Raw genomic sequence first — 26,887 nt, 5'->3', positions numbered from 1 at the left:
CTACTCCCCGGTACAACGGTGTCGCTTGACGACAACACGAGCTTGTAGATCAGCTCATGTCGCCAAGCGACGCGCACCGTCGTGCGCGACGACTGTATATCAGTGGTTCTCAACCAGTGGTCCGAGGTCGAGGACCAGGGGGTCCCCAAAGAAATTAGTAGATATACAATAGCACATATACATACGCATACATATATAGGCTACATATAGCAGCAGATATACAAGCTCATAGCGTGGCACCGAGTGAACTTGTAGATCTGCTATTTTTGAAAAACCTTGAAAATGTGTGCATATCTTTGAATATAAGTATATATTTCAAAGCAAACATGTTTAACTCTGTACAATTTAGGGGTCCTTGGCATGAACAAGGTTGAAAACCACTGCTGTATAAATGAAGCTATTAGTCATTCAATTGTATGATGACATTGACATTGACATTTTAATTACCGAACGAATATTCAAATCGCGTGTCCATGATCGAAAAGGAACAATGCTGACTCCAAAAGCACTGCCGACATAAGCCACGGGTTTGTGCGTAATGTTATCAATGTAGGCTACTTATATTAGGAGCCTTAACAACCTTATCGGCAATTAGCAACCTTATGTGGACAACAGGTCTCATTACGCACGACACAGCGTTAAACATCTCATTTCATTTAAGCACTGTAACGAATGGTTTACAGCGCGTGGATCCATGACAATGTGAATCACATAGAGAACATGAATGCATGTGTTTTACGCGCGTAGAGAGAGAGAGAGAGAGAGAGAGAGAGAGAGAGAGAGAGAGAGAGAGAGAGAGAGAGAGGAGAGAGAGAGAGAGAGAGAGAGAGAGAGAGAGAGAGAGAGAGAGAGAGAGAGAGAGAGCTTGGGGAGGGCAGTAGCAGTTGCTGCTTAAAATGCACTGGATGTGAGTGTGACAGCCAACAGTCCAGACTGGGGAGCGTGCGCGCGGCACGGGGGAGAAGGAGAGACGGCAACGAGGAACGGGGGGAAAAATGACAACACAAACAACAACACACCCGCAGACGTGACAGCGGAGCGACACGCAGACAGTCGGGGGGGCCGGGGGGAAGAGAGAGAGACACGCACCCCGTTCGGTTCCCAAATAACGCGGAGCGGACACGAATACGCACGGGGCGAGACAGGAGACAAGAGACAAGAGGGAGAGGAGGACGAGGTAACCGGGAAGACTCGCCCCAAAACACGCTCGCCCCCATTTTTTTTTCGCGGACCGGCGGTTTTTTTTAAGCCTATTCTTGTATTTGTTTTACTGAGGATAAGGTTAGAAATAGCCTACGTTTAGGAATACGATTAGGTTTAGGCATAGCTTGACTGAGGTTACGTTTAAGAATAAGGTTAGGTTTTTAGGCGTAGTTAAAGTTTACTGAGGTTACGTTTAGGATATACCAGGAGGCGACCGTTCCGAGGTCGCCGTATTTTCCCCGGGGGCGACTGTGTTTTGGGGCGAGCGTTTTGGTAATTCGACAAAGAAAATACGCACGGGGCGAGACAAGAGACAGAGACAGGCAGAGACAGGGGAGAGACAGACACAGACAGGGGGGAGAGAGAGACAGACAAGGAGAGAGAGAGAGAGAGACAGGGGGGGGGAGGGAGAGACAGGGGGGAGGGAGAGACAGACAGGGGGAGAGAGGGAGAGGAGGACGCGAGGCGCAGCAGGGACCGCGGTGGTGGCGCGAGGAGCAGCGGCGTTGCCCTTTTTTGGGGGAGAAAGATGACTGTAGTGCCCGGAGAGAACCTGGATGAGACCGTGGCACTGGCCGCCCTTTCCCAGGATGCTGTGTACGACCCGGAGCGCCACGAGAGCCACGACGAGCACGATCTGCAGGAGTGCTGCGAGCGGGTGGTCATCAACATCTCCGGGCTGCGCTTCGAGACGCAGCTGAAGACGCTGGCGCAGTTCCCGACCACCCTGCTGGGGGACCCGCGCAAGAGGATGCGCTTCTTCGACCCGCTGAGGAACGAGTACTTCTTCGACCGGAACCGGCCCAGCTTCGACGCCGTGCTCTACTTCTACCAGTCGGGCGGCAGGCTCCGCAGACCCGTCAACGTGCCGGTGGACATCTTCATGGAGGAGATCAAGTTCTACGAGCTGGGCGAGGAGGTCATCGAGAACTTCAAGGAGGACGAGGGCTTCATCAAGGAGGAGGTGCGGCCGCTGCCGGACAACGAGTTCCAGAGGCAGGTCTGGCTGCTGTTCGAGTACCCGGAGAGCTCGGGCCCCGCCAGGGGCATCGCGATAGTCTCCGTGCTGGTCATCCTGATCTCCATCGTCATCTTCTGCCTGGAGACGTTGCCCGAGTTCAGGGAGGACGGCAAGGACTTGGACTTGGACGCCGGCGCCGCCGTGAACGGCACCGCGGGCGCAAAGAAGAAGCCCAACCCGTTCACGGACCCCTTCTTCATCGTGGAGACGCTGTGCATCATCTGGTTCTCCTTCGAGCTGCTGGTGCGCTTCGCGGCGTGCCCGAGCAAGCCCGCGTTCTTCAAGAACATCATGAACACCATCGACATCGTGGCCATCATGCCCTACTTCATCACGCTGGGCCTGGAGCTGGCGGAGCACCAGGGAAACGGCCAGCAGGCCATGTCGCTGGCCATCCTGCGAGTCATCCGCCTGGTGCGGGTGTTCCGCATCTTCAAGCTGTCCAGACACTCCAAGGGCCTCCAGATCCTGGGGAAGACCCTGCAGGCCAGCATGAGGGAGCTGGGCCTGCTCATCTTCTTCCTCTTCATCGGCGTCATCCTGTTCTCCAGCGCGGTGTACTTCGCCGAGACCGACGACCCGGAGAGCGGCTTCTCCAGCATCCCGGACGCCTTCTGGTGGGCGGTGGTGTCCATGACCACGGTGGGCTACGGGGACATGTGCCCGGTCACCATCGGCGGCAAGATCGTGGGCTCGCTGTGCGCCATCGCCGGCGTGCTCACCATCGCGCTGCCCGTGCCCGTCATCGTGTCCAACTTCAACTACTTCTACCACCGGGAGACAGAGCACGAGGAGCAGTTCCAGTACACGCACGTCACCTGCGGCCAGCAGCCGCAGTTTGGCGAGTTTCAGAAGAGCGACAGCAAGCAGTCGCTCAACTACAAGTCAGACTACATGGACAACAGCGAGGACGCGGACTCCATTAAATACACCAACTGCAGCCCGCAGAAGGCTTTCACTGGGAAGCTCACTGATGTATGATTAGTAACAGACAGTATGTATACCCACTGTCACAGTGGAAAAGCAGTGGTTGTTGAGCTGATGAAACGTGCGTTTCTTTCAGCGCGTATACATCTCCATTCTGAGCCCTGGCTTGCTCTTATTTCTGACTGGCATCCCCGACACACGCACGCACGAGGAAGGAATGATTTGCCAGAATATTGCAACAGAAGGATCATGGAAACTGTGGTTTAAGAATATTCATAGCATACAACCCCCCCCCCCCCCCCCCCACACACACACACACACACACACACACACACACACACACACACACACACACACACACACACACACACACACACACACACACACACACACACACACACACACACACACACACACACACACACACACACACACACACACACACTCTCAAGTCTTCCGTTATGTGCGCGTCATTGTTGAAAGGTTGAAAAATATATATGAAAAAGCAAAGCTTGGGAAATAATATTATCAGCCTCGTAAAGCACTTTATGAAACCATTCTTAGTAATTTATTAACCCTATAAATCGTAAGTTTTAGTGTTTCAAAGTTTACATTTGATTTTACTGATCTGTCTGAAGTAGCCTAACAGAGAGACTATAACAATAATAGGACCAATTAATCTATAGAATGATGTATACATGGCTCGTGTTGGTGGTGGTGGTGTGTTAGCGTTATTATGGACACAGTGGGATTGGACACCTGTTATTTCTATTGTCTTTTACATGCATAATGCATTCATTTATTTGTATCATGCCAAAGGCGCGCTCGCCATTCGTTGCTTTTCTCCAGCTCTGCATGTGTTGCTATAGAACATAACATAGGTATAGGTCCCTGTTATAACACGCTGCTATGTGGAGTAATATATTTGCCTTTTTTTGGCAAAGGAACCGTCCTATATAAGAGCGTCTGTGACTGTGCGTGTTCCATAGCTGTGCTGCGTCCCATGGCGTCTTATTCAATTGTTGCGCTTTAGATATATCACAGTGGTTCTCAACCAGTGGTCCGGGGACCACTGGGGGTCCTTGAGGGACCTTCCAGGTGGTCCCCAGCTAAATGATGGAGAGTTGGTAACCAAATGGACCCGTATACTGTATATCTTTAACTCTTGAGAGTGTAAAATGAAACGGGTCCATTTGGATCCTTTTGATCAACGTTTGCCTGTCATCTCTCCTATAGTACCAACATCAACACAGCATGGAATTGTGGACAAAATCGTATCCAACGATAACAAAATATTCTAAGATTTGGGTCTGAGAGGTTAAATCTCATCAAATGGTGCTCCGTGGCTCAAATGCAGAATAAATAATGGACCTTGATATGAAAAGGGTTGAAAACCACTGCTATATCAGACTAGTAGCCTATAGGGATCGATCAATCGATCAAGGCTAATGCTAATTAGTTGCTCCTCTTTCTATTGCGTGTCATTGTTGTAATAGGCTATTGACCATTTTCAGCACTGTGTACAAGAAACAAAACAATCATATTGCAATTGTTGAAGGAAAGAACAAAAACTATTTTAAATAGTTTAAATTTACATTCTGGAATGTTGCATTGATGATAAGAGCTTAATATAATCTAAACCTCTAGTATTTCTGAATGCCAGGATATTAAGGTGGGAAAAAAATAAACGCAGCACTTGTTAAACAAGAGTGACACCTTGTGGCGCCAAAGGTTCCCTGCAGTTGCCCGTGGATGCAGTTTCTATAGCAACGTTCCAGACTTGTCTCTCTGTGATTGGAATAATAGGGGGGGAAAAAACAAGAACAAACTGTAGAGAAAAGACAAGGCCACCATCCATCACGTTGCCTGCTCGCTTTCCATGTTGCTTTACATCACTGACATGTATTAATATTGTGTGAAAATGTAGTAAATACATATTTTGGCAGCTATAGATAAGATTTAGGCGTGTTATCCATGCGCACCTTAGGCAAGCTGAGAGCATGACCCACATATGTCGCTCGAGCGATTAATCCAAACGACAAGCAAAACAAAGGCGGCTCGCAAACCGAGTATAGCTCAGGCGAGCAGCCCGTCCCTCTGGCTACCATGCAAAGACACCCTATACACTGACTGAAAACATCCAATCAATTCCATAATGGCAGCAGGTTCCCAACCTTTTCTGGATCAGCCGATCATGGATCTAATTTACTTGAAAATCTCAAAAGGCAGTGGCGTGCACAGACATTTTGAGGGGCAGGTGCTCAAGTAAATTCTACTTTTTTTTTGTTTACTTGGTCTGCTCTTTTTTCCCTCTATACCTATACCTCTTTGCCAAAAATAGCCGATCTACAAGCCCACAACGCCTCGCGCTGCGAGGCGTTGTGGGCTTGTAGATCTGCTATTTTTGGCTAAAGTTCTCATCAGAAAAGGGACCTCGAGTGGTTATGGTAAAAAGAAAAATCATATCACATAAAGATTTGGCGGACCCCCTGTAGTAACTCTGAGGACCCCCTGTTGAAGACCCCTGCTGTAAACTGGAAAAAAAAAAAGTTTTCTTTTTCTTTTTTTCAAAAGGGCACTTCTGGTCAAGAGGGCAAAGGGCAGGTGCTCTAGCACCACCTAGAGTCTATCTGTGCACGTCCCTGTCAAAAGGTGTTTTGCGGACCACCCATTTGGTCAGATGGGTGGGCCGCGTGCATTGTCAGAGCACGTTTATTATATCGATCGATCTGGATCACCATAATGGATCCACTAGGCTGGGAACCAACCAATGCCATCATGTGAAACAGCAACAACTTAAATATGTCACATGTTTTGAAGGTCACACACGGCCGCCACCACTACCACCTCAGCCATTATAGCACCTTAATCATGGACCACAAGGACACCGAGTTACAAATCACCCACTGGAACGGAGGAATACTGAGACATGGAGTAAACAGGCCCCCGAGAAGAAGGCCTTTCACTGTGATTCAGAAGTCACCTTGAGACTGTTGGGATTATCAGAGGAGAGACGAGAGGCCTAAGAATGGGAAATCCTGGCTTCACACACACACACACACACACACACACACACACACACACACACACACACACACACACACACACACACACACACACACACACACACACACACACACACACACACACACAGCACACACACAGCTCTTCAAGCTCTGAACTGTAACGGTCCATTGGATTTGTCACCCTTTGGCGGCTGGTCACCTTGTCGGGCGATCTTGCACAGAGGTGAGTAGTGTCGACGCTGCACCAATAAGCACCATGCAGCCGCTGAGCTCCAGACAATAGAGTACAGGAGTCCTGACGTCACTCCCACACTATAGCCCTGGGTCACCGTGTTATTTTTTGTATTGGAATTCGCATAGGCAAATCTTAGATCGCGTCATAAGAACTCTGTTAAAAAAATAAGCAAACTGCCCCGGCAATTTTGTCAGGTCTATGACATTGAGTTACATTTGATAAAGTCTGTGTTTGGAGAAAAACTAAATTTGTTCTTTGGATAAATTAGTACTTTTTCATCGTAAGTTGATGCTTCACATCCATATGAGTAAAACCGCCGGGGTGGTTTGTTTATTTTTGGAACGCAGTTCTTATATGACACAATATAAGATTCCTCCATGGGAATTCAAATACAAAAAATAATACTGTGACCGAGGGGTATAGTGCCCTCCAGCAGCAGTGATGTCAGACTTCGGTGCGCTATAATAATGTTATTTGTTTGCCTACCTGTTAGCTCATGGGTTCTGAGTAGGGCTGCGCTCAAAATGTTCAATATGGGGTCACGTATATCGGTGATGTCCGCATTGTATCGTGCAGTATAGCAAGAGACCTGTGTCGCAATATTTAGTTTTTGTTGTTTTTTTCAAAGATTTTGTTTTGTATTGAGCTGAGCCCCTACCCTACACACTGGCAAATCCCTATGCTGTAGAGCAGTGGTTATTAGTTGCGTTTGCGGCTCACCCAATCGATTGTGAATGAATGAATTATGTTGTCTTTAAAAAGTGTTGCCAATTATTTTGGGGGCCCAATTGCAATATCCTCATGGGCTGCCAGTGGGTCCCGGCCCACAGGTTGAGAACCACTGATGTAGAGGTAGAAAGGAGTGAGAGGAGACCGGAGAGGACATGGAAAAAAAACTAAACTAAGCAGAGAAACTAAAGCTATAGCTCCTGTCACTTTCAAAGCCAATATGTGCCTTGCTGTGGCATTTTGGTCTAGCCTCGTTCCAGACCAATTTGTCATTGCAAAAAAGAAAATCGCCCTTGGCAGATTAGGTCTGGCCCCTCTCAACAGGCTCTATGCACAGGAGCCATATTGGGAATGAATTGGGCCTCTTCTTACTTCCTTCACGGGTGTTACCAATGATACTAATTAAGGCTCTGTTCCATTTAGTGTGGCATAGTGGTTGTCTTATTTTCAAGGACCCCCATAACTCTGAGAGTGTACAAATGGAACCAAATGGACCCGTAAGGGAGAGTGTACAAATGGAACCAAATGGACCCGTAAGGGTCCTTTTGGTTCCATTTGTACACTCTCAGAGTTACACACCCACCATAAGGGGCCATTAAGGAACCAAAATGGAGTGTTTCTAGTGAGCCAACAACATGCACGATATCAGCACCCTGACCAGAATGGAACAGAGCCTTCATTAGTATCATTGGTAACACCTGTGAAGGAAGTAAGAAGAGGCCCAATTTCTTTCCAATATGGCTGCTGTGCATAGAGCTTATAGAGATTGGATTTCTCTCCCTTCCGAAGTTGTGAGGGACCAATCAGGGCCCAGTAAGCAAATGTGGGGCGGGTTTATCACCGGAAGCATAATATCTATATAGCATCATATCTACGCAGTTTGATCTACTTGTTTCCATCATTGCTATTAACGGTCAACATATTGTATCAGGGTGCGTAGCCCCTTGTGACTCCTGTATTGAAATACACATCGTATGGTGAGTGTACCTGCCAATACCCAGCCCTATAGGGCTGACTGCTAGGGATGCGATAGATGGATAAAAATAAATGAATACTGACAGTCATGCACGCCATGTCGACGAACAACATGCGCTGAAGTTTCAGGGGCCCTGCTCCCTGTTTATCTTGAATATAAATGAAGAGTAGCCCCTTTCTCCCCCCACCCCACCCCACCTAAGACACTGACATGCCATTTTGTTCCCCTTTCCCAAGGAGACAGAGCAGACAGAGCGATGCTCTGCCATGTTGCTGTGCAGCACAAGTCAGCTGGTACATTTTGTAACCAATGTCTGAGTGCAGCTGTTGAGAGACAAGCGATGAGTCATGCAGAGGCGCACTACCCCGTTCTGGCCGCTAGGTGGGAGTGTCCGCCTTTTATAATATAATGCTGTTTTGCTGGCGTTTGGACTGCATGCATTGCAGCCCATGGCTCTCCATCTCTGATAGGGGTCCTATACTGTTAGAGCAGGGGTTCTCAAAGTGGGGTCCGGGGGGACTGTCAGGTGGTCCTTGAGGGAGTTCCAGGGGGTTCCCCAGCAAAATCATGGATGAGTTTAACTGCTCAAAGTTTTATACTTTGGAAAAAATGTTCAGAAGTAGCTAAAATAGCAGATCTACAAGGTCACAAGGTGCCGCATTGCGACATCTTGTGACCTTGTAGATCTGATTTTAGTTAATTTTCTTTTTGCATTTTCACCTATAAAGACATGCCCAACATATATGCACCAGGCTGAAAAGCGGTTGATTTCACTGTTATTTCACCTGTTAGCCAATTGAGAGAATGAATGAGAATCACTATTCATGGGTTTCACTCTCTCCTCTGTTATCTCCCCACCAGTATATAGACAGTTCTAATGTCTAATCTAACAAAACATCTTCTCTTATGGGGGGACTCTAGCCCCAAACTGTTCATATAGCCTACATGTCCATTTTGAGGTTCTTTGACATGAAAGTGTTTGAGGAACACTGTTGTACAGCAGTCAGTCATGGTATTGGGTCTGTAGGAGAGTGTGCATGCATCTTTGTAAGGTTATGTCACAGAAACAAAGCCTGATATGCGATTGAAACCTGTCCTGCACTCCACTGAAGCGAATGCTCCACGAAGTGAGGTGTGAGGCGTACTGTATGCTCCGCCTTGTGTCGCAGAGGCCCTGTTCAGACTGGTGGCCCAAATCCAGACCCAAATCTGATTTCCTATATCCATATTGGAGCCGGATTGGTTTAATGCAGTCTGAACAAGGCTAAGGAATGTGATTCAAATCTGATTTTGCATGTGTTTGTTTTTTTTTGCTGTTGCGATGGCATAAAAACAACGCAACTCCAATCTGGATAGAAAATCAGATTTGAGCTGGATTTGGGATGTCCGTCTGAACAGGGCCTTAGATGTCTCTCTACAGCACTGGTTCTCAAAAGGTCCGGTCCAGGGACCACCAGGGGTCCAAAACGGACACTTAACGGGTCTGTAACTCCGAGAGCGCACAGATGGACCCGTATGGCATCAGTACGTTCTCTGTCTATTTGGTCTGTGTCTCAGAGGATGGCTGCGGACAGTTCAGAAATCCGCCTATCTGGGGCACGGTGGCGCAGTCGGTAGCCCTGTCGCCTCACAGCCAGAAGGTCCTGGGTTCGATTCCCGCCGGGGACGCTGTGGGCGCTGGGGGCGTGTCCCCTCCTCCACGTCATCAGTGCCCATACCCAAGGAACTGGTTGGAATAACGTGTTCCTTCCACACGCTTCGTCCTACCGGGGAAGCTCCCCCTGTCAGGTGATAAGAAGCGGCTTGCTAGCTCCTCATGCATTGAAGGAGGCATGAGCTCAGTTCTGGGCTCTCCCTAGTCCGACAGAGGGAGAGTAGCGTCCAGGATTACATAGGAAATTGGCACTGGGTGAAAAAATGGGATCAAAATGATAAAAAATAAATAAATACATCTGCATATCTGTGACATCATCGGTAGGTCATTTCAAAGAAGATTTCATTTAAATTTTCACTCCATTATAGCATGCTAACTTCCCAGTAAGAGAAAGGTTGTAGTTTCTATCCTCATTGACGATTTCACTGGTAGGCCGGTTTATGACCTGTCCACAGCCCTCAGATGAGACAGAAATGGTGCCATCTTATAGCATATGCACATTAGTGAGGACCAATTATACGAAGAAATGGTTGATAATGGACAAAATGTTCTTTTAACACTGAGGTACAAAGAAATAAATGGCATTGGATAAGGGGTCTGTGGGCTAATAAATATAGATCAAACTGGGGGTCCTTGAAATGTAAAAATGGTTGAGAACCACTACACAGGAAGTAGAGGAGGTGTGTGTGTGTGTGTGTGTGTGTGTGTGTGTGTGTGTGTGTGTGTGTGTGTGTGTGTGTGTGTGTGTGTGTGTGTGTGTGTGTGTGTGTGTGTGTGTGTGTGTGCGTGCGTGCGTGCGTGCGTGCGTGCGTGCGTGCGTGCGTGCGTGCGTGCGTGTGGGGGGGGGGGGGGGTTCGGTCGCTAGGTAACTGATGTTAGGAATAAACTGTGGGCACCACAGATCTGAGAATGGATTCTACAGCGACTGTCGTTGCGCGATGCAGTATCTCATCCACAAACCTGAATGAAAGGCTACGGCAGTGGTGGACTGTAACGAAAGTACATTTACTTGAGTACTTAAGTAGTTGTTTTGAGTATCTGTACTTTACTTGAGTATTTGTAATTTTTCCTTTCACTCCACTATACATTTCAAAGTACACGTACACACAGATGCATGCACGCACACGCACACACACACACATGCACGCACGCATGAGTGAACCCAGTGTGATGTGTTTCCCCTGAAGAAGGTTTGGAGAGATTTCCTCCTCCCTGACCCCCCCCCCCCCCCCATCCTCCCCTCCCCCACTGCCCTACTTGTCCTGACCCAGCATATGCAATCAATGTGCACGCCCGGTAAACAGGTCTCCCCTTGGATGACACTAGGCTGTTGACAGGGCAGGGTTACAACACACTGACAGCTATTGTTAGTGTCTTTGTCACCGCTGAGGGAATCTGTCCCCAAGACTCAAAACAGAGACCACTGCGCGCGCACGCACTCACACACACACGCGCACGCACTCACACACACACGCACACACTCACACACGCACGCACGCACTCACACACGCACGCACTCATACACTGTGGACGCACACGGACGCACGCACGTGTTTGTATTAGTATACTTGTGAGGATGTCAACATTTTAGGGAGGCAATTTTAGAAATGATTTTTTTATTTATTATCATAGTTTTTTTCTTTTGCATTTTGTCCCTAACCTTAACCACTTAACCCATTAAGACCTGAGGCCAATTCTACAAATGTCTTCTAAATCCTAACAGTTAAAAAAAAAAAAAAAACCTATGGTGCTATATCAGTGGTTCTCAGACCTTTTCATGTCAAGGACCCCCAAAATAATATGTATTTGGCCGCAGACCGCCATCTCAAAATATCTTGTTCCAGGGACCCCCCGAAAGCAAAGATTTGAGTTAAAAATGTTCGCTTTAAAAATATATATACGATTTTTCTAAAACAGCAGATCTACAAGCTCGTAGTGCGGCACTCGTGCCGTGCTATGAGCTCAATACTAGTGTCTTCTCTGTTTTCTGTTATTGTGGGGAAAAGCTTTCGCTGAAAATAGCCGATCGACAAGCTTGTGGATCAGCTGTTTTACAGTGCGTGACACACCGGCACGCAACTAAGTATAAATCCTGCATAACGTTAACCCCAACACCTAACCCTATAACCTCTAAATGCCTAACTGAAGGCCTAACCTGAATCTTTACCATACAGGAACCATTTCTCTTGTGAGGTCTATGTCCGTTTCTCAAATTCTAATATACTTGTTGTGGGGACCTTTGGCCCTCACTAGTGATACAAGTACACACACGCGCACGCACGCACGGACGCGCGCACGCACACGCACACACACACGCTATTTCTCAACCTGGAAGAAAGAGATAGATGTTTTAAACCAAACATAGCCAGTGAGACGCACACACAACACCTGTGTGTGTGTGTGTGTGTGTGTGTGTGTGTGTGTGTGTGTGTGTGTGTGTGTGTGTGTGTGTGTGTGTGTGTGTGTGTGTGTGTGTGTGTGTGTGTGTATAGTTTCCCATCTCAGTGTGTCTGTGTGTGTCTGTCTGTGTGTGTGTGTGTGTGTGTGTGTGTGTGTGTGTGTGTGTGTGTGTGTGTGTGTGTGTGTGTGTGTGTGTGTGTGTGTGTGTGTGTGTGTGTGTGTGTGTGTGTGTGTGTGTGTGTGTGTGTGTGTGTTTGTGTAGGTACAGTATGTAGTTTCCCATCTCAGTGGGTGTGTATGTGCGTGCGTGCGTGTGGCTTCATGGGGTGTGTAATTGATAGAAAATAAGTCATGTTTTGGGTGAACTCCTCCTTTAAGTGGTTCATTCATCATATTTATTTTATTAATTGTTTTGTTTGGCACCCGGGGGTCCCTTGCTAGAAATGTGAGGAGTCAAAAGCACAATTTGTATTTGAGATGTAGAGCAGTGAAAGTCATAAGCTACCAAAACATAAAACTACCCCTAATGCTCAAGTAAAGTATGGTTGCTCAAAAAAGGTACTTAAGTACAGTACTCAAGTAAATGTAGTCTACTTACTGTCCACCACTGTATGGTGGCTACAACTCACACATACCTGCCACCGAGGAGGCGTGACAGGGGGCAGGGTGACAACAGAGAGTCACATGACAGCAATTCATCAAACATAAGTGACATAAGTCTGGGGATTAAAGAGGGAATCGATAAATCCAGCACTTTAAATAACCGTGACCTTTGGACCCAACCAACCTGTCACATGTAGTAAGTAGTGGACATCCACCATGTGTACAGGGATGGGAAACTACACACACACACACACACACACACACACACACACACACACACACACACACACACACACACACACACACACACACACACACACACACACACACACACACACACACACACACACACACACACACACACACACACACACACACACAGTATTTCCGGTAGGAGACAGGAGAAATAATCTACTTTGTGTCTCCTACCGGATACATTAGCCGGTAGGAGACAGGAATCAAATTATTAGCTTAGGAATGCGACAAAAACAAAAAAGAATCCATGGATTCAAGGCTTCATAGGGTGTGCAATTGATAGAAAATAAGTCATTTTTTGGGTGAACTCCCCCTTTAAGCTCTATTTTAAAAAGAGTGAAAATAGCTCTGCAAATACTCTGAAAAAAGGTCACAACACATCATGATGAGTTGTAGATAGGTTATCTTCACTATTTTTATTTCCCCCCCTCTTTAAGTTCAATACAGCGATGCACTGATGTTAAAAAGAAAATGTACATTGTAATTTGTACTTTTGAATACTTAAGGTACAGTAAGTGATATGTTTCTGTTAAAATAATAACATAAACAGTAAATAAGTTAAATAGCTCTATATTCTGATAGTAATCATTGCTACAGAGTGTTTGTTCAGTAACAGAGGTATCCCCCTCTCTCCAGCTCTTTAGCAAACAGAAAATGCATTTTCAGGTCAGGATACTGATTTGATCCAATCAGGAGAGAGAATTATCACCATCAAACACTATCAAATTGAAGCTGATGAATGGGTACTCTCTCCTGATTGGCTGAAATTGTCAACCCATTGTCAACCCACTTGGAAGTGTATGTCTTTTCTGTTTATTAAAGAGCTGGAGAGAGAGGGAGACACACTCTACAGAAATGACTACTATCAGAATGTACAGCGGAAATGAAAGAAAAATTAAGTGTTTTTCTTTTTACACTACCTTTACGTATTTTATTACATTTTTGAAAGAATATATTTTTGAATACTTGAATACTTTAACTCAAGTTCACTTGAGCAATATTTGACCATGAGTATCTATACATTTGAAGTACTGCGGTTGAGTACAGCACAGGGTATTTACTATTAGTTGGGTGGAAACAAACTTCCAACAAACTTATGTTTTTTAATTATTTGAAAAACATTTTAAAATAGTGAAAATATCCGATCTACAAGCTTGTAGATCTGCTATTTTCTCTGACTACAGAGATACAAGGTTTCTGCCCGACAGTGACAATGTGTGAGTTGTGGCCACCATGGTGACGGGCTCACAATAACACACAACATAATGCCAAGTGGTTTATGGCCCTGGTGTTGGGTTACATTCGTTGCCGCGGCACGCAGACATAGCTGGCACTGAAACTAAGACAGCCGTCCTCACAATGACGACATAAAACCAGTGTGGTGAGGAACAGAGGCAGAGAGTAATAGAGCTTTTTTACTCAAGTACTGTTGCTCATAGGCAATGGGGGGGGGGGGGGGCAAAGGAAATATATGAACAATATATAGGTTTTTATATATGCAACATATTATGTTTATCATATATGTGACATATTTGATATTGGCCGCCTACATATCTCTACATTTATGCATGTATAAGCTATATATGAGAAATATATTTCCTATATATCCACATATATGCACATATGAACCTGGATATGGCATACTGTATATGCAGCATATATACTTGAAATACCTCAACATTGTACTTAAGTACAGTACTTGAGTACATGTACTTAGTTACTTTCCACCACTGAACAGCTCGGGGTTCTGTCTTGGAAGAGAGTAGACATGTGCGACCTGGGTTCAAGTCCTGGTTAAAAAAGGATAATCAAACCCTGTGTTCATGCGTGCGTGTGTGCACAGGACAGGGACGTGCACAGGTAGACTCTAGGTGGTGATAGAGCACCTGCCCTTTGCCCTCTTGCCCTTTAAAAAAAAAGAAAAAAAAAGAAAGTTTGTTTTCCCAGTTTACAGCAGGGGTCTGGGACCCCTAGGGGGTCCTCAGAGTTACTACAGGGGGTCCGCCAAATCTTTATGTGATATGATTTTTCTTTTTACCATAACCACTCGAAACCTAGCATCCCTTTTCTGTGGAGAACTTTAGCCCACAGCGCGAGGCGTTGTGGGCTTGTAGATCTGCTATTTTTGGCAAAGAGGTATAGGTGTAGAGGGAAAAAAGAGCAGACCAAGTAAACAAAAAAAGTATAATTTACTTGAGCACCTGCCCCTCAAAATGTCTGTGCACGCCACTGTGTGTGCATGCGTGTGTGCATGCGAGTGAGGGAGAACAAATGATTACAAATTAGGATTTGAACATGCAAAAGAGCAAGCGTGTGAACACGGTGTATGCAAACACAATTTTGTGTGCACTGCACATAGACACGTAAGCACGCGCATGCACGCAGATCTCCACAAACATTAATGTTGTGCATGTGAAGGGAGTCTTGTGTGCATGAGTGTGTGTAACAGTATGAGAAACCCCGGGAAGGAAGAGGGTTTTGTTTACTTGCAGTTGAGCAAATGCGTGGGCGAACATAGTGTGATGTGTGCACGCCGTTTTCTGGCTCTGCATGTGTGCATATGCTTCTCTCTCTCTGTGTGTGTGTGTGTGTGTGTGTGTGTGTGTGTGTGTGTGTGTGTGTGTGTGTGTGTGTGTGTGTGTGTGTGTGTGTGTGTGTGTGTGTGTGTGTGTGTGTGTGTGTGTGTGTGTGTGTATTTCTATACTAGCAAAATGTCTCATAATTGGACAACTAGACAATTTTCCTGGTCCTCACAACAGAAATGGCAGTTTCATGGTTAAAAACAGATTTTTAGAGTTAGAGTTAGGCTTATAGTTAGGATGATCAATACATGATCTACAAGCTCAACGCGTCACAGTGTGTGAGCTCGTAGGTATTCTATCTTTGGGTTTGCGATTAGGGTAAAAAAACGAAAAAAAAAAAACATTCCTAAAATCACCATCCTAAAATGCTGATGTCCTCACAATATAGTAATACAAACGCATGTGTGCGTGTGCGTGTGTGTGTGAGGCATGCACGGCACGCCACGGTTCTCAAGGCTTATAGGCACCAGTATTTGAGAGGCATGCATGTGTGGAAGCATGGCATGGGGGATGGATGCCTTAACCCATTAAGACCTGAATCCGATTCTAAAAATGTCTTCTAAATCCTAACAGTTTTCTGAAAAACCTACATTGCTATAGGCTATGAGTGGTGCTCAAACTTTTTCATGTCAAGGACCCCCAAAATCATTTGTATTTGGCCACCGACCCCCATCTCAAAATATTTTGTTCCAGGGACCCCCAGAAGCAAAGATTTGAGTTAAAAAATGTTGCTTTAAATATATTTATATTAAAAGATGTGCATAAATGTTTACAATTTAAAAAAAATAGCAGATCTACAAGCTCGTAGCGCAGCACGAAGTGAGCTTGTAGATCTGCTATTTTTGAATAGGCAAAGTATAAAATAATGCTTTTTAGCTCAAATCTAAAATTACACAGAGCTTTCCTGGTTTTAACCTGTTAACAATCCTGTATAATTTGCAAAAAAAAACAGCTATACACAGCATACCCAAAGTCAATTGATTGTTGTTCTTGAACCATTTGGAATAGATGCATGGGCATGGTCTCATTTTAAAGGTAACGTTGTGAGCATGTAGGTTGGGTATTTTTCCCCCAACAAAAAGAATCAACCCTATGTGCAACTGACATTGAGTTATACAAGTTTGAACTTACTGGAATAGAAGGTTTTTTTATTTCTCGCCTAAATATTTTCTATAAATAGATGCCTGCGTAACACTGCTATTATCATAGTGTATATGAGCTGGAAAACACAATGTGGCCACAGTATGAAGCCTTAACTTGCCCATGACCATAAACCATTTGATTCTGTGAAAAAAATACATATGATTACTTAAGTATTTAATATGATATATATATATATTTAATAATTTAATTAAAATCTAATTTGTTTTGCGGTTTTCAAAATTAGTTTTTCACAGAATCAAATGTTTTATGGTCATGATTCACCAGGAGCCTGGATGGCTTGATTCTAGGCATAAAATAATTGATATAAATATTTTTGGAAATCTCTATGGGAAAAATGTATGTTATTTTTTTGAGTGGAACCAGAAAATGTCCACCACTGCTATGCCCTATGGGGGTTTTATTGGTTTATTGATGGAAAAACATGGTTTGGATTTTATATATCACTGGATTGGATCATACTCTTCCCCGAAGTAAGAACATATTTCATATTGGTGGAGTAGAATTAAACTAAGGATAAGGATAATTCCTTTTAACAGGTCGTTCATGAAAGTCCTTGCGGTCTTGTTTCCAATGAGAACCTGTGAGCAATTAGGGGTTAAGAGTCTTGCTCAGGGACAAATTTCATTTCATCAACACATATGCTGGGCTGGCCTGGAATCGAACCTGGGGCAACCAGGGCCTCTGGCTCCCTAGGCGGGCTCACTAACCACTCAGCTATGGCCACCCCTATTTTGAACTTAAGTCGCTGTAGCTTTGTGAATGTTAGTTTGTTTGTGTATGTCGGACTTCGGCATTGATTGTAGCGTCAGTTATGATGCCATCTTGGAATAGCTTGCATCAATCACAAGACCTGTCCCTTTAAAATGGTATATAGCTTGCCTAGGTACTGTAGGTGTACACTTGTTTGTTTGTCTGAAAAATGCAAAAACGGCCGAGATCCCCGCCGGAGGGACGACAGGGTTAAAGGTTGTGCAGGCATGTGTGTGTGTTCATGTGTGCGTGTGTGCCCGTGGGACTGCATGTGTGTGTGCGTACGTACAGGTAAGCACCCCCCCGAGAAAGGCTCCGTTTGACCAGTTCTCAGTCTCACCAACCTGTAAAGGCTGGTCTCAGTAGGATCGTATGTATGCGGGGGCCGGGGGCCGGAGGCCTGGTCTGTTCGGAGGTGGTCCAAATTTTTAAACGTTGTTTCACAAAATCAAACTTGCTTTTTTGGGGTCATCATATTATCAAAAGGAATCAATTTTTTTATTTTATTTCAAGATGTTTCGAAAAGATTGAAAAGTAGCGAAAATAGCACATCTGCAAGCTCGCAACATGAGGCTTTTTTAACTATACTATATAGGAACTATACCTTAACATGTTGGAAAAACACAAGATTGTGCATGCGAACGACCGTACGTGCATGAGTGCGTGTACGTTTGTATGTGCATGCAAGTTTGTATGTGTGTGTGTGTGTGTGTGTGTGTGTGTGTGTGTGTGTGTGTGTGTGTGTGTGTGTGTGTGTGTGTGTGTGTGTGTGTGTGTGTGTGTGTGTGTGTGTGGAGGGGGGTAAGATGTAAAAATGGGGGGGGGGTCTCCAGGGGAAAATAAAAAGGTTGGGAACCACTGCAGTAAGGGACAGCAAGTCAAGTGTGATTGAGAATTCAGGGTTTCCTCTGACGCACATATAGTAGTAGCCTACATCAGCCTTCTTAGGCGGCTGCAGTTATGAAAAAAAAGCACCTAACCCAAAACTAATTGCAACAAAACGTTTTTCAACTGTTTCTTGCAGTATTAGGTGTCCTTAATAACATACTCAAAGTTTACCAAAGTTTGAGCACTGGAAAGGTGTTATTTTCAAGATGGCGTCCAAGATGGCCAAAAAATCTTTAAAATAACCTAACTCCTTCATTATTTATCCTAGACAAGTACTTTTTGTGTCTTACCCTATATTTTGGGGGCCTAGAAATCCAATGGAATTGTCCAAATTGCAGAGATACAATTAGATAATTGTGAAATCCAATATTTTGTTTGTGACTCTATTAAAACCCTCTGAAATGGTCACCCGTTTCAAGTTAACTAAACTAATTATGCAATAAACTAGTTCTATTTTTTTTTACTGGAACAAGGCTTCAAGATATCCTTAAAACACAAGTCACAATTTTCATTTTTGTCATTCAGAAGGTGCATGGCAGAGAAAGAGAATATTGTCAGTTGATATAGTATTGCATGCAATATTGAAAGGTTTTGGATAGCTCTGTGGATCAAATGTGAATCAAAGTGTCATCTTGTAGACACAAGATTTTGAAAAACAATAAATAGATTTTTGAAGAACTTTTTAACACATTAGGAAGGCAATCAGTGTGAGTGAGTAAAGAGGGGTGGGGGTGGCTACGGAGGTTAGTGAAGAGCTGTCAAAACCCATGTCTCTACTGGGGGCCTAGGCAGAGGTGAGTATGCGGGGTAGGTGTTGTGTGAGGAGGTAAAAGGGGGTCTGGTGTAGAGTTTAGAGGGCCTAGGGTTCCCCTCAGGTGGGTGGAGGGGAGTATGGGGAGTGGGGGTCACTGGATTGCTCCCTGGGCACTTGGAGCACAGAAGAGCAAAGTTATAGGAGCCAAGGAGACCCTGAGCTTCTCTCCCCCATGTCCGAGGTGCAAAACCTCCAACAGTTGGCTCAGACATGTTAAAGCTATAGTGGGGCACTTGGGAGCTCAGGACGAGTGCTCATATGCAGTTAAAGAGAATGGGGCTTGTCGGCCCCTGTGGTGGTAGTTCTAAGACCTCCACGTTGTGCATCGCGATAGCCAAATTCCAATATTCAAGTGTCCATCATCAAGTCCTCCACTCCCGCCTTAGCCCTGCCTCGGAGGCAGGAGGTGAGGAAGCAAGGAGCGTAATTTTTAAGTGACAGCAATTATGACGTGTCACACAGTTGGATTGCTGGACTATTTCGGAGCTCGGAGGGTTGTCATGTGGAGGAGGAGAAATTATATGCCACCACGCATTTCAACAAAGACAGTTCCGCAAACGATACATGAAAAATATACAGTACTTGTATCTTGCCATATTTCACTCCAAGTGGCTTAGGGAGCCTGCGCTCACCTGGTTCTCAGCAAGTCCAAAAGCAAATTAGCATTTGGGATGCAAACAATTTCTAAGTCACGCTGGAGGACGGAGTGAGGAGGAGGCAGAAATTAAGCTTATGCGTTAGGCTGAGAGGAGTGTCCCTATGTCGCCTGGCTCACTGGATAGTCCCACTGGTCCCAAGTGGACCTCCATGCTGGCTCCTATGCCCTATGGCACTCGTGAGTGGCCATAGTTAGTGAGGAGGGACCCCCCATAGTGGTGGTTGTAAGACCATGTGGTGCATGACTGTGTGTCAGGCAGACAGGGGTGTCCCTATGTCGGACTGGCTCACAGGAGAGTCGGTGACTTAGTGACTTATCATTATGGCTCAGAGCGTCCTTTCCCCTCTCCAGAACAAAAAAAAATAGTCTAACATTAGGTGTATACAGAAAGCAATGCTTGTTTGTTGGATAGCAGCAGGGACACAGCGTGGAGGTCGGTTAGATCGGGATTCTATGGGAGATTGGAGCCCAGGGCGTCATGGGCTGTCTCCTATGCCTTCTTGATGTTAAAATTATCCAGAAAAAAAGATCAAGGTTCAAGGTTATTGCTATAGCAGTACCAATCACAAAATAAAAGACATGTGAAATGAATTTTGCACAAAAACCCCACACAACTACTACAATCTCAGGAATAAGAAGATGTCTGTGACAAGCAAATCTGAACCCTCTCCGCACCACACTCCTCCACCACCCCTGCCTAGACACCCAAGACAGCAGACACTAGATACATGTTGTGATAGCTCTGTACTGTCTTGCACATCCTCTCCAGGCCCATAAGGGGCCATTTCTCTCCACTGTAATATTTGAGAATTTGGCCAATTTGTTATTAAAAAGGTCTTAAGAGTGATTAAGTTGTCACTTTGGAAATGTGCAGATACACTGTATACACTTATATAGTATGTTGGTTTGTTTACTGTTGAGTGGGAAAACAATGATGCATATTAAGCTAATGATCTGGGGGGGGGGGGGGGGGGGGCTGACCTCCAGTTTGGGAACCACTGCCCTAGGGGACTAGGATTATTATTTATTTTTTTGGCAGACACCTTTACAAACAAAATAGTGAAGAAACTTCTCTGTAAGGAATTTCTTCCAAGATTTGTGTAACATTCCCAGTCTGTGAGTTACAGCCATGTTTTTACAAATGTCACAGTACCACCCAATAATAATGAATTTATTCCTTATTGTTATCAAAAGAAATCTCCTGAAAGCTTCAACAGTGAATTCATGTATAGGTGATGAATTCACCAATCCTGGGCATTATGGCACGTAGAAAAGGGAGAAATGTCCAATTACATTGTTAAATATGCTTATAACCATGCTTATAACCAATTGCTCTATAATTCTATACTTGTAATCACTTGAATATAATTTATATTATGCTAATTAGATCCAAGATCACCAAAACCTGGGGTTAGGCACAAAAATTACTTGTCTAGGATGAATAATACAGGAGTAATGGTATTTTAAGGATCTGACGGCGGCCATTTTGAAAATCGGACCTTTCTAGTGGTCCGATTTTGGTAAACTTTTGATATGTTATTAAGTACACCTGATATTACAATAAACCATTGAGAAACCTTTTGTTGCAATTTTTTTGGGGTCAAATCATAACTGCAGCCGCCTATCTGTCCGTTCGGGGCTTGAGAGAGTGCCAGTGGTTTGAGGAGAGGACATTTTGGTTGCTCCGCGACGCAGCGTGGTGACAATGCAGCGTGCCGCGTCACCTCCCCGGGTTGGTGTGTGGTGCGGTTTATGTGTTGTGACAGACAGTCATTGTAGCAGGACAGCCCAGAGCCTGGGAAACACTGTCACGGTCTCTTTCTCTCTCTCTCTCCTCTAACAATACAGTATGCTGACCGTAGCCTATATATCTCACTGCTGCTCTAGTAGGACGTGGGGTCTGGTTCATATTTACAGTATAGGTGTATGTCTGAATGGTTAGTAGTCTTAACCCATTCAGACCTGAAGCCGATTCTACATGTCTCCTAAATCCCGACAGTTTTCTGAAAAACGTATGTTTCTATATCAGTGGTGCTCAATCGTTTTCATGTCAAGGACCCCCAAAATTATATGTATTTGGCCGCGGACCCCCATCAAAATATTTTGTTCCAGGGACCCCCCAGAAGCAAAGATTTGAGTTAAAAATGTTCGCTTTAAAAATATATATATTCAAAGATCTGCACACATTTGAACACATTTTCAAAAATAGCAGATCTACAAGCTCGTAGCGCGGCACTCAGTGAACTTGACAGTTCAGAAATGATTCTGTAATTGGTCCCCTCCTTTTCCTCACCTTACACCAAATCTCTTTGCTGAAATTAGCCGATCTAAAAGCTCACACCGTAAGCTTTAGATGCTATTTTCAACAAATGTTCGCCCCAGAATAGGGACGCAATAGGCTCTATGCACAGCAGCCATATTGTGAAGAAATTCACAGATGTTACCAATGATACTAATGAAGGCTCTGTTCCATTCTGGTCAAACAGAGTCAGGGTGCTGATATTGTGCATGTTGGCTCACTGGAAACACTTCTTACGGGTGTGTAACTCTGAGAGTGTACAAATGGAACCAAATGGACCCTCAGCTTACGGGTCCATTTGGTTCCATTTGTACACTCTCAGAGTTATGGGGGTCACTGTGTTACACTAAATGGAACAGAGCCTTCATTAGTATCATTGGTAACACCTGTGAAGGAAGTGATAATATGGCTGCTATGCATAGAGCCTATAGGGTTCAAGTAACATTAGTTGCAAGATGGTTGGACACTGTTATGTGCTTGCACAGATGCACGACTCAGTCTACTACAGCAATATTGCTTTATTTGTTCACTAATGTTTATTTGTCTTCTGGTTTAGTGTCTACACTGCCTTGCTGGTTGGCTCTGCTGCTCTGGTCCATGCATGGCTAGACGCCCACCTGAGCTTCACCATGATTTAATTGCTCAGGTTCAACAGACTACCTACCATGAATATAGTGGAATGTTGTCTAAAGTCTATTGGTTCCTGACTTGTGTAAGAGCAGTTCAGAAGGGTAGCTCTGCAGTTGGGGTTTGTTGGGGAGGGTTCTCTAAATCAGTGGCTCTCCAAGTGGGGTCCGGGGACCCCCGTGGGTCCTTGAGGGGTTTTCAGGGGTCCCCAGCTAAGTTAGTTAAACAAAATCAGTTTAACCTCTTTAACTGTATTTTACACTTCGGCTTTTGAAAAATAGCAGATCTACAAGCTCACAATGCGTCATGATGCAGCGTGTTGTAGTTGTGAACTTGTAGATCAGCTATTTTCGGGGAAAGAAAAAAAAAGACAAATCTAGAAAATCGGTTGAAATTTTGAATCATTTTGAAAAAGCACAAATCTTCTCTAATGGGGGTACCTGGCAGAAAATCTTTGCAGGTGGGGGTCCAAAATATCAATTTGGTGGGTTGTTGACAAAATGTTGCAAGCATACATGTCTGGATGAGAACTAAATGGCTATGATGTAATCATTTCCCCTTTGACACACCAAATCCCTTCGCGGAAAATAACCCATCTACATGCTCACAACACGTTGTGAGAATGTAGGTTGGGTATTTTCAGCAAATATTCGCCTATTGTGACATACCCAGAATAGATGCTATAGGGTTAATGTGTTGATTGAGAATGAATAAATCCTGTATTGGACCTTCTTTTGAGGAATACTGTAATCACAACAGAGATGTGCATTGAATATTAGAGGGACATGGTCTGAAATGTCTAGTAGTGCACTTTTGGACTGATTCTTCTTTTTTTTTTTAAACATTTTTAGCCCGTATACCTACAAGCTCACAACGCAAGCTTATAGATCAGCTATTTTTGGTGTGCAACACGGCACTGAACTAAGAATAATCAAGCCTTTACTGGAGATGCGTTATAAAGCAAGGATTTCTACACATAGAATATTCCGTTCAAGTTCAGGAGAAAAGGCAATTCTCTTGCATGCTGCCTTCGGGCATGGCATGGAAAGGGAGCATTTGCATTTCTTTCACCATAGTAAATGCTGAATACATGATCTGAAGAGGGCACTTTTTACATACGGGTAAAAGGGCAGGGGCTCAAAGCCTCCTTTGATGTCTATGTGTGTGTGTGTGTGTGTGCACATGCCTTAACCACAAGCTGTCAAAAACTGAACCAGATTGTTCTCTTTTTTTGGTTTTCAGGGGAAGAATGACGAGCAACACCCCCCTCAACACCCCTGTCCCCCCACTCCCTTCCTTCATGGAGCCGTGTCAAGTACACCTAAAAAAGAAAGAAAGAAAGACGCAGAAACAAACAAACAACAACAAAAAACATACAAAGTCAGTCACACTGAAGTGGACCCACTGTACAGAAGCAAGGGGGTTTCCCCCCCTAAAACGCAGGGAGGCATTGCCCCGGCCACCGTCTCCCACCTCGCGGCAGCAGATGGGCCTTCTGGGCCAAGAGGATACACTACAGATGAAAGTCAACACAGGCCTCAAACCCCCCCCACCCCCTGTACCCACATCCTCCCTTCCAGACAAAACTGTGGATGGCAAAAAAAAAAAAAAAAAGACGCATACACACTCTTCGATGACGATGCCTTTTTTACATTACGAACTTGAAACAAACGAAAGAAAAAACGATAACAGTGGGACGAAATACGGGAGCGAAACGTGGCGACGATGTGAGTCCACCGGACGAGGCACGGGAGAAGTTACTTGAATCATCTATGACATGTATTTACAGTGTGATCGCGGGAACCGTTAATGTGCTTAAAGATTACATTGGTTCTGGTCTTTCGGGTGGGTGGAGGGTGGGGTGGGGGGGAGGGGTTCTCCTCCTTATGTAGAACAACAAACTATAGGGCTGTGCAATGTGTCGATAATATATCGATATCGTGATAAGAGACTATATGGTAATATGGTGATATGGCGTATTTTATGCTTTCAAAATTGTTAACAAATCTTTCGAAAACAGCTGATCTAATAAGCTTACAACCCGCGTTGTGAGGCTGTAGATCGGCTTGTTCGCAAATTTCTGAAAGGTTTCGGAAATAAATGATGGTTGAATTCTGATATTATTGTCACAGTATTGATATCTACTTGATATATATATTTTAGTCAAGAATATCATGATATTTGATCTGGTCCATATCACCCAGCCCTGGCAAACAGGCACGGCGTGTGTGAACTTGTGCTATAAAAGGTACGCAAGAACATGCTCTCTCTGTACATTTGCATATCAATATTCTTTACCAAAACCATATTATCGCATGCTTGAAGAGCAGAGCATGTTGCAACAGGGGAAAAAAACACATTTGGATTCTGTGTGGACAGATCACCGCTGTCCAGGGCCGCATTAAGACCCCTCAGGGCCGTGGAACACCACAAAACCAAAGGCCCCCCCAGCGGTGTAATTTCACACACGCGCGCAAATTATTCGGGTCTAATTCGGGTCTAATTCGGTCTAATTCGGTTCTATTTGACCAATATAAATACAAAAACAATCTTTAAATACACAAGAATTAAATACACAATTCTCACAGGGCCCTGCTTGCTGCGGGCCGTGGAACACAAGTTCCACTAGGTTCCACGGTTAATGCGGCCCTGCCGCTGTCACTGGTCAGCCTGAACACATGGGAACAAATTCAGCTCAACGATACAATATGAATACAATATGAATACTGTATAAGTTCATTGAAATAACACTTTATCTGTTCTGTTCGGTGCACTTCACATTGTTAAATCTCTATTTTTTTTTAAGTGACATAACGGTATATATGTTTTATATGAAAGGGGATTTTGGTTAAACTGGTGACTTATTTTTTAAATTTGTAAAAAAGAAAAAGAAAAAAGAAAATGTGCTAATTAATGTATTTTTGTTTTGGGTTCCTTCATTATTATTTGAAAATATATATATATTAACTTGTTTTGTTTTTTTTGCCTTGAAAAACAGCAGCGGATAGCCTGAAAAAAACAAAAAGAAGAAGAGGAAGGGGAAGGGGAAAAAAGGCTGCCCGCCCACAGAATCAAACTTAAAAAGCCCTGTTCTGTTCTTCAAAGAATGTTGGTGCAGGAATATACATATTTGTTGCAGGTATTTAACATGATTTTTTAAATATATATATATAATTTGAATGTCTCCGATTGCTTTCTGTTTTTTGTTTAGTTTCTTTTAATAAGAATGCTGTATCGGTTATCAATAGCATCTACCTCAGTGTCCACTCATTTCAACACAAGCTTTAACATGAATGACATTTGGTATTCCAGAAACAATGATAGTAATTGTTAATGAATGAATATATTAATTGATTCATTAATCTTTAGATAGGTCCGCCCACCGTCCGAGGCCGTGTCACCCAGAAACAACACCTTACTGTCACCACCTTTCATCCACTTTAGTCCACTGTAACAATAGCCCAACTTAATGTAAAACAATATCATAAGAACCTTACGATTCTCATGAGTATAATCTAGAAAAGTTATGGGAGACAAATGCTTCATTTAAGGAAAAGGCACCGATCAGTTGGGATCAGATACTGTAGGCCAGTGGTTCGCAAACATTTTCATGTCAAGGACCCCCAAATTGACACTTATTAGCCTGCGGACCCCCATTTCAAAAGATATGCCAGGGACCCCCATAAGAGAAGATTTTTTACGGCTCTAGCAGTGATTCTCAACCATTTTAATTTCAAGGACCCCCAGTTTGACATGTATTAGGGCTACAGAGCCCCATTTAATGGCATTTCTATCACTTGGACCGCAATTTATATTGTAAAATCAATGTCAATTTAACTCTGAGAGTGTACAAATGGAACCAAATGGACCCGTTAGGGTCCATTTGGTTCCATTTGTACGCTCTCAGAGTTACAGACCCATAAGGGACCATTTGGTGCCTAATCTATCATTTAGCTGGGGACCCCCTGGAACTCCCTCAAGGACCCCTGGGGGTCCCCGGACCCCACTTTGAGAACCAATGCTGTAGGCGATGCCCATCAACGTAGTCTGGCTATGTGCAATACACACAAAGACAG

The 26,887-nt window shown here is 44.4% G+C and overlaps 1 protein-coding gene and 1 long non-coding RNA gene across 2 annotated transcripts; both read left to right on the top strand.

The window, feature by feature from the left end:
• Positions 1–1,659: 1,659 nt before the first annotated feature.
• Positions 1,660–5,477, top strand: LOC311039454 (shaker-related potassium channel tsha2). Its single transcript, XM_084049344.1, has one exon. The coding sequence runs from the start codon at positions 1,733–1,735 to the stop codon at positions 3,203–3,205; it is 1,473 nt and encodes a 490-aa protein (XP_083905470.1). The 5' UTR covers positions 1,660–1,732; the 3' UTR covers positions 3,206–5,477.
• A 126-nt stretch (positions 5,478–5,603) lies between these two features.
• Positions 5,604–26,611, top strand: LOC311039456. Its single transcript, XR_014600169.1, has 3 exons — positions 5,604–6,400; positions 24,054–24,538; positions 25,810–26,611. It is a non-coding gene; the product is annotated as an uncharacterized lncRNA (long non-coding RNA).
• Positions 26,612–26,887: the final 276 nt, after the last annotated feature.

This window comes from Gymnoscopelus microlampas, assembly GCF_963454915.1.
Source record: "Gymnoscopelus microlampas genome assembly, chromosome: 23".
Classification (NCBI taxonomy): domain Eukaryota; kingdom Metazoa; phylum Chordata; class Actinopteri; order Myctophiformes; family Myctophidae; genus Gymnoscopelus; species Gymnoscopelus microlampas.
Note: the sequence above shows the minus strand (reverse complement) of the source record. Positions and strands in the feature narration are given on the sequence as shown.

Bases quoted from the DNA above. Each gene is read 5' to 3' on its own strand.
- LOC311039454 (XM_084049344.1), top strand. From the start codon at position 1,733: ATGACTGTAGTGCCCGGAGAGAACCTGGATGAGACCGTGGCACTGGCC.